Below are 8,972 nucleotides of genomic sequence, written 5' to 3' on the forward strand. Positions count from 1 at the left end.
TGCTGCGAAATGTGCTCTAAACCTGAGTGAAGCTGGGTATATGAAGGAGTCCGACCAAGCGCTCACCGAGATTCTCTCCTTCTTCAATTGCATTCCTGAAGACTTGGATTACTACGTCACAGAGGCCATTGGTTGCTTCTTTTTCTCTGTTCACATACCTACAAGATGTCGATGGAAGAAGGCACTGGAGAAGAGGTGCAGTGTGCTTTTTCACGGAAGGGTCAAAGCTATATGGGCAACTAGATGGGGGAATATTTTGTAAAGAGCTCTTCGTCAAATTTATTTTCAGGCTATCGGATAACTGTATTATTTTTCAGGCAGAAGGGGCTGCTAAGAAGGTAACGGTAGATGTACTGCTATGAGTGCAGCCCTTTGATGGAGGTGAGTACATACTCCGATTGCAGATCGCCAATAAGTTTGCTAATGGTGCGTTCAAAGCTAGTCGAGCAGTGTCTACCCTCACTAGAAATAGCTTCAAACTACTTCATCATCAGGCCTTTTACGACTGTGAGGCATATCTGGCCCAGCGTAGAATCAAACAAATCTTGCCATCCAAAAGGCATTTATTGCCAAAAGTAGTCATAGTTGCCAAAGTGGAAAGTGAGGTGGAAATATTCCGGCAATTTTCCCTTTATTGTCCAGCCTTCACAAAACTGAGGCGGAAACATCTTTGTAACCTTACCTTCGGTGAACAACAAGACATAGCCGAAACTAATTTTTGCTCTCTCAACATAATTATGACAAGCTCAAAGCGCTTAGTCGATCTGTAAGTATCTTACGTTCCAGTATTTAGGAGTTCATAAATACCACAACGGATCGGTGTTTTGAGCTGCCCAAGTGAGATCGTTCTTAGAATCGACCGTTTGGCCTTACCTAATCTAACCTGATATGACTATTCTAAACTCTTCCAAATACGAATTGGAGCACAAAACAAACAAGACCATAGAGGGGATCAACAGTTTTTCAAAATAATTACGAAGCAAAGGAAAAATATAACGACAAAACGAAGGAAGATCAATAACGAACTACCCTACTACAACAATAATAATAAAGTCAACAGTATTATCACGACAATATCCACCCCCATAAAGGTTATATATGCATATTTATAAATATTTATTTACGTAAAATATATTATAGTTAGAATTACTTACTTAGATAAAGAAAAAAAAAGGTGAGCACTTTTAGTACAATACTAACTTCACCAAATTATATATTCACGCACACCCTACACTCACGTTAATATTATCATTTTTTCCAGCGATATATGTATGTATGTATACGGTCTAAAAGTTTTCATTTCATTTCCGGGTTTCGGCACCATTCCCAGCCATCTTTATTCCAGGGAAATTTATGATTGAATCGCGAAAATTTTATGAGGACAAAACACTAGAGTCTTGCTAATGTGACGTAGCCGTGTTCGTCTGCCTATCTGTACAGCAGCCGAATAGTCCCGCAGTTTATGAGATATGGTCCTAAAATTATGCACACGTCTTTGTCTTTCCAAGAAGCTGTTGATTTCTCGGAACCGCCGAAATCGACTAATAAAGCATATAGCTGTCAAAAAGTTAATCGGTCGGAATCAAGTGCTTGTATGAAAAACTTTCTTATTTAACAAAGATGTCTTCACAAAATTTGGCTCGAATTATTCTCCAAGGCACCAGCAAATGGCTGTCATACAAAACTGATCGATCAAATCAAGTTGTTGTAAGCAAACTTTAACCTGTGAAGGGTATTATTGTTTCGGTTTAACCTAAGTTATCGTTCTTACATGTTTTGTTTGTTCAATGTTGATTTTAAAACTTCAAAAATTAAAAGTCGTTCAAGTGGCATAGTAACTCACAGGGAGCAAGTTCAAAGATAGTAATCAGCTTGCTAAGAGTAGCAGTAGATAATCTTGCCAATACAACAGTTATATACAAATGACTATAGAAAAGGGCATCTTATTCATAACTCACCGACAGGTGGCAAGTAGATTGCATAAACGACAGTCAGCGAACGCAACCAAATACTTTTAACTTAAGCAATATTCTACATTTAATTTTCATTATATTAAAATTGTTCTGTTGAAAATGGATCTTAAAGACAAAAATGTGATATATTCGGGTGGATTTGGTGGAATCGGTCTAGCCGGCGTCAGAGAGTTCCTAAACAGTGGTGCAAAGGTAAAGTTATTAGCGGAATATCCTAAAAAATAAACGCTATAGTTACCGATGTATGTGTTTCGAAAAGGTTAAGAAAAATTAAATATTTTCCAAAAGTCTCTTCAAGCACAAATCCTATAAAAATACCAAGTAACGAATGGACCTTTCAAAATGAAAAATGTGCAAAATATTTACAGAACTGAGTTACAGCTGATTGAAATCATATTGACATTACGGTGTATTTCTAAATGAAAGAGATGCAAAAAGTTGAGATGAGTGACAGCAAGTTTATGAGCAAAATGGAAAGTTGCCCTCACCGTAAGGTAGTTGTCCATGACCTCTATTTAAAACTAAAACTAACTGAACAGAACGAAGTTTGTAACACCCAGAAAGGAACGTTGGAGGCGTTATAAAATGTATATGTAAATTATTAGCATGACGAACTGAGTCGATTTAGCCCTGACCGTCTGTCTGTATATAACATTGATTTGGTTCTTTACCTCGGCTTCTAATACTATTTTTTCGGGAGTTTTTGATACCTAAAATTTATTAGAGTAAATAAAGTCTATCTTGGAACCAGCATTAACCCCAACAACAATGTCAACCTCGAAATCCAACGGAAATAAACTTTTGCCAATAGGTCCTATCTCCACGAACTCTTCAAGTCACTCATCATTCCCATTCTGTTATATGGTACAGAGGCATGGACGATGGCAATATCTGATCAGTCGACGTTACGAGTTATCGAGAGAGAGGTTCTGCGGAAGATTTATGGTTTTTTGCACATTGGCAACGGCGAATACCTCAGTCGATTGTAGGATGAGCTGTACGACGACACTCCAACTCTGAGAGTACTCAACGCATTCTTATTTTTGGAAGGTGTAGCACCAAAAGAAATTCACGAACGAACGTTAAAAGTGTTTAATGATTGTTCACCTACAAATAGAACAGTAGAAAGATGGGTTTTAAACGTGGTCGTACAAGACTTGAAGACGATTCACGTGAAGGACGTCCAAAAAGTGCATCAACACCAGAAATCATTGCCAAAATATAGGATATAGTTTTGGAAGATCGTCGATTGACTGAGAGAGATTTAGTAGAGGCTTCACACATTTGGTGGTGTGAGCCATATTTTAAGTGAAATTTGGGGTTTTAGAAAGCTGTGTGCACATTGAGTGCCGCAGTCGCTAACAATGGAACAAAAACACATTCGAATGTAACTTTCTCAGCAACGTTTGTAGCTTTTGAAAAAGGATAAAGTGGATTTTGTGCGTCGATTCATCACTATGGATGAGACTTGGGTCTATCACCATGATCCTTAATCAAAACAAGAGGCTAAAAAATGGTATGAACCTAGTTGTTCGGCTTCGAAATACGTTCGTGTCCGGAAATCGGTCAAAACGGTTATGGCATCAGTTTTTTGGGATGCGAAATGAATTTTGTTTGTGGATTACTTGCAAACAGCTGAAACAATTAATTCTGAATGTTATTAAATTTTTTTGGAGCAGTTGAAGGAAAAATTCGTTAAAAAAGACCCGGTTTGCAGAAAAAGAAAAATGGTTAAAAGCCATGAATTGAAGTTCGAATTGTTGCACCATCCACCGTATTCACCAGATTTGGTCCCCAGCGACTTCCATTAGTTTCCAGTGCTAAAAAAATGTATGCGTGGCTCTAGCGTTTTTCATCAAATGAAGAGGTCATAACGGTTGTTGAAGCGTATTTTGCAGACCTTCCGGATTCTCACTTCAGGGATAGGATCCACAGAATGGAGGATCGTTTGAGCAAGTGTATTAATGTTCAGAGAGATTATACTGAATAATAAAATATATTTTAAATCATAAAATTGTGTTTTTCCTATCAAACGACAAACCTTATTGAACAACCTGGTATATATATGTGATTTTATTTTAGTACGTAACAATACTTGATCTCAATGAGAATAAGGAAGCAATGATTGAGTTAAAAACATCTCACCCTGGTGCCAAAATTGATTTTATACCTGTGGATTTGGCGAAAAAAGAGAGCATCACAGCAGCCTTTAAATCAGCTGTGGAGAAAATGGGTCACTTTGACGTTCTGGTTAATGGTTGTGGTATATGTAAGGATAGTGAAGTTGACCTAACAATCCAAATTAACTTGGTAAAATATGCTGTTATAAAATTGTTTGAAGTATTGTGCGAGTTAAATTTGTTTTCAATTTCCCCATTCTAGTTGGGGTTAATCCATAGCACCTTAACTGCGCTGCCTTACATGGATAAATCCAGTGGTGGGCGTGGTGGTACCATATTGAATATCTCATCCATCTGTGGCTTGGAGATAACTCCTTTATATGCAATTTATGCGGCTTCCAAACATGGTATTACAGCTTTCACCCGTTGCATGGGGGTTTGTATTGAAAATATATTTTAACCAAATATTGTACTAATTCATTCTCCTCAATTTACTAAAGGACCAAATTTATTTCGACCGCTTCGGAGTTAGGTTTCTAGCTATATGTCCTGGACTTACCAAAACCAACCTTATAAAGGATAATTATTTAAGTACTACATTTAAGTTTTGCCAAGAAATAGCTCAACGGTATCGCCATGCCAAACAACAGTCTGCAGAGGAGTGTGGGAAGAATATGATTAAAGTAATTGAAACTGGTAAGAACGGTGGTGTCTACTTGCTAGATTTAGGCAATATCGTGGAAATTCCATATAAAAGGCAGTGGGTAGTTACTTATGAGACACATTAAGAGATTGTAAACAAAAAATAATAAAAAACAGTATAATTTCAATTTATGTAACTTTGATTTGACTTTTTTTTTTTGAAAAATGTATTCAATAAAGAAGTTTCATAAACCATTCAAGTCATTTTAAAAAGTTGTTGCCAACTAGTCTCATCTATCCTGCATCCATGTGTATGTACATATATACCACTACTTATTCTTTCAATATCATAACCGATCTGGAAAATCTTGTAGTGTTACGAAGTGTACTCTAAAACTGAGTGAAGCTGGGTATATGAAGGGGTCCGACCAAGCGCTCACCTATATTCTCTACTCCTTCAATTGCATTCCTGAAGACTTGGATCACTGCGTCGCAGAGGCCAGTGGTGGCTGCTTCTTCTCTGTTCACATACCTATAAGGGAGATTTTCACGGGAGAAGGCACTGGAGAAAAGGTGCAGTGTGCTTTTTCACGAATGGGTCGAAGCTAGATGGGCAGGTAGATGGGGGAGTTTTTTATAAAAAGCTCTCCGTCAATCTTAGACAATCTTTAGACTATCGGATAAGTGTATTCTTTTTCAGACAGAAGTGGCTGCTAAGATGGTGGTGGATGTACTGCTATGAAGTGCATCCTCTTTCAGAGAGGTGAATATACACTCGCTAAACAGTGCTTTCAAAGCTAATCGAGCAGTGTCTATCCTCACTGGAAGTACCATCAAGCTATTTCATCATTAGGCTCGTTGAAGAAACATCTGTGTAATCTTGCCTTTGGCAAACCACATACATAGCCGAAACTAATATTAGCCGGTTCAACAAATTTGTGGCAGGGTCAAATCACTTTGTGGATCTATAAGGGTCTTATGATCAAGTACTTAGGATTTCGTAGATTTCACAACGAACTGGCGTTTTAAGCTGTCCAAGTGAGATCGTTCTTAGAATCGACCTTTTGACCTAACCTAATGAAAATCTCTACTCTATATTCTGAACTCGTTCTAAAACGAATTGGAGCACAGCAAGACCATAGAGGAGATCAACAGGTTTTCAAAATAATTCAGAAATAAAGGAAGAATAGAACGACAAAACTAAGGAAGATCAATAGCGGACTAGCCTAATGCAACAATAGTAATAAAGTCAACAGAATCATCACGACAAAATCCACCCGCATAAAGATTATAACTGTATATTTATTAATATTTATTTCCTTAAATATATTATAGTTACAATTACTTACTTAGATAAAGATGCTCACCCTTTAGTACAATACTAACACCACCAAATTATATATTCACGCACACCCTACACTTACGTTAATATTATCATTTGTAACAAGCGATATATCACTGTTGACAGTCATAACTTTGAAGTCGTAGATAATTTCGTGTGTCTTTTAACCAGTATCAACACTACCAACAATGTCAGGCTGGAAATTCAACGCAGAATAACTCTTGCCAATGGGTGCTACTTTGGACTGAGTAGGCAACTGAGAAGTAAAGTCCTCTCTCGACGAACAAAAACAAAACTCTATAAGTCACTCATCATTTCCATTCTGCTATATGTTGCAAAGGCATGGACGATGGCAACATCTGATGAGTCGGCGTTACGAGTTTTCGAGAGAAAGGTTCTGCGAAATTATATCGCATTCGATGGAACAATGAGCTGTATGAGATATACGACGACATTGACATAGTTCAGCGAATTAAAAGACTGCAGCTACGCTAGCTAGGTCACGTTGTTCGAATGGACGAAAACACTCCAGCTCTGAAAGTATTCGACACAGTACCCGAGGGAGAAGCAGAGGAAGAAGAAGCTTGGTTGGGTATAGCGGAATCGCAGAAGACTGCAAAGCTGAGCAGGGCAATCGCTGCTACTTTTGTCGTATGCAATAACTTGAAATATTCATCTCGGCTAAAAAAATGGAATTAAGTCGTTACCGTACCGCATTGTACCCCAATCTAATTAGATTGTTGATTGGAATCAACACCTGTTCGACAGTGATATTTTTCTGGATCAAAGTGGTACATAAGAGGTCTATTGGATTACTTACTCTTACCATCTTATTGCAATGATAGGAGCACTCACTGGTTACACAGTACATCAAGGTTATGTTACGTTAGGTTGTACTGGTCGAATGTCACGCTATACTTAGACCTATTGGTTCTTAGTAATGCCAGAAAAAGGTTTAGTTTAATTTGATTTTGACGAATTATTATATTGTTTCAGCGTCTCTCTCTTTCCTACCTCTATGCACATTCTGCATGTATCGGCGTTATCTCCTGTGGTGCTAGTAGGTTGAGAACCGCTCTGCAGTCGTTTCCCGTATTTCCTAAAAGCATTCCTTCCTTCCCTGATGCGTCTGTCAGCCGTTTGAGAAATTTCATTGATTATCGTTTTTACTGACTTCCTTGTTTCCTGTATTGGTAGCCAGACGGATGGTACTTTTGGCAATCTCATTTTCTATTTCGTTTGCGGAAATTTTTTGTAGCCTGCAGCCTACTACATACTCCTACATATACACATAGAATTGATATTAGGTGCCTCAAAAAAAAACGGAAGTAATAATCTGACATACCTGTTATCAATACAACCAACTATTTATACCAAATTCTTCCAAGAAATGCTCCTTAGATTTCGTTATATCATTGCAATGCATTTCTACATCAATGCACTACCAATACAAACTCATCTCTGAAGCCTCAGACAAATATAAAATAGTCCACAAAACGGATCTGAAGCCTATTTTGAGGACCTGGCACATAGATGGTGCTACTAAAATTAAATCCATATAATTTTTAATTAACCCTAATCATCAAAAGGCGTGTATATAAATTTGAGAGATTGGCTTGGTGACGAGTCTCCGAACACTCCCCCAAGAAAATCAACCATCAAGAATTGTTATGCTAAGTTTAGACGTGGTGAAAAGAGAACCGAAGACGGTGAAGGCAGTGAACTCCCAAAAGAAGTTATTACCGACGACACAACAAACAACTTCACAAAATAATTTTGAAAGTAATTTGTACGAGTAAAGTGAAGTTGTTCGAGATATCAGGCACTCTAAAGGTATCAACTGAACGTATACACCATATCAATAACGAATATTTGGATTTGAGTTCTGTGCAGAGTGGATGCCGCACGAGCTCACTTTTGGCCAAAAACAACGACAAGTTGACAATTCGGAGCAGTGTTGGGAGTTGTTCAAGCGTTATAAACCCAAGTTTTTGCCTCAATATGTGACAATGGTTGAAACATGGCTCCATCGTTTCACTCTGAAGTCCAATCGGCAGTCATCCGAGTGGATCCGAATCCGCTCCAAAGTGTGAAAAAATGCAATAGTTCGCTAGCAAGGTTATGTCGTACTTATGTATTTTGGGATGCGCATGGAATAATATTTATTGACTACCTTGAAAAAGGAAGAACCATTAAAAGCGACTACAACGTATGTAGTGTTATTGGATCAAAATCACCGAAAACCGGCCGCATTTGAAGAAGAATAAAATGCTGTTTCCCCAAGCAAATCGTACTACAATAACGGTATCCAAAAGTTAAAGGGTCGCTATAATCAGTGTGACACCCTTAAAGAGAATTAAAAAAAGAAATTTTGCGAATAAAATGTTGTTTACTATGATAGGCCGAGAACTTTTCAATTGACTTGTTATGTACATATATAAGTAGATATCATTTGATTTGCAGAACACCTTAATTTAAATAATTTCATTCGGTTTCTGGATTATGCCTGACTATTATATATACTACCTTACATATAATGATTTTCGTTATTAATAAAGTTTTGTAGAACTATTCTCCAACATTTTGGTCGATTTTGTTTTAAGAATTTCAAGAATATTTTGAACAAAATTTGCATATATGTATTTAATAATTAATTTTCCAGTCCTAACATCTTATAGCGTGAATTTTATTAAACAAGAATTATTGACTTTAAGAAATGGAATTACAAACCCGTTTTTAAGCTATTCATTCGAATAACAGCAGAGCTGTTCTTGAAACACAATTTGCGTCCAGATCATACAAATGAAACGAAGCGAAAATTAATGCAATATCGTTCATTTCATTTTAATCGCGAGACATAAAGATGCCTCAAATTATACTATATTATAGACCGTC

At 37.2% G+C, this 8,972-nt stretch overlaps 1 protein-coding gene across 1 annotated transcript; it reads left to right on the plus strand.

The window, feature by feature from the left end:
• The first annotated feature begins 1,942 nt into the window (after positions 1-1,942).
• LOC120779052 (fat body protein 2-like) lies at positions 1,943-4,927 on the plus strand. The gene is made up of 4 exons (XM_040111186.1): positions 1,943-2,165; positions 4,056-4,283; positions 4,356-4,529; positions 4,594-4,927. The coding sequence occupies exons 1-4, from the start codon at positions 2,073-2,075 to the stop codon at positions 4,879-4,881; spliced, it is 783 nt and encodes a 260-aa protein (XP_039967120.1). The 5' UTR covers positions 1,943-2,072; the 3' UTR covers positions 4,882-4,927.
• Positions 4,928-8,972: the final 4,045 nt, after the last annotated feature.

The sequence above is a fragment of the Bactrocera tryoni genome, chromosome 5 (genome assembly GCF_016617805.1).
Source record: "Bactrocera tryoni isolate S06 chromosome 5, CSIRO_BtryS06_freeze2, whole genome shotgun sequence".
Taxonomy (NCBI): domain Eukaryota; kingdom Metazoa; phylum Arthropoda; class Insecta; order Diptera; family Tephritidae; genus Bactrocera; species Bactrocera tryoni.

What these genes read in the sequence shown, in the direction of transcription:
- LOC120779052 (XM_040111186.1), top strand. Translation starts at nt 2,073, where the DNA reads ATGGATCTTAAAGACAAAAATGTGATATATTCGGGTGGATTTGGTGGA. An exon ending in TAACAATCCAAATTAACTTG is followed by an intron (nt 4,284 to 4,355) that starts GTAAAATATGCT and finishes TCCCCATTCTAG; the next exon opens with TTGGGGTTAATCCATAGCAC. An exon ending in CTTTCACCCGTTGCATGGGG is followed by an intron (nt 4,530 to 4,593) that starts GTTTGTATTGAA and finishes AATTTACTAAAG; the next exon opens with GACCAAATTTATTTCGACCG.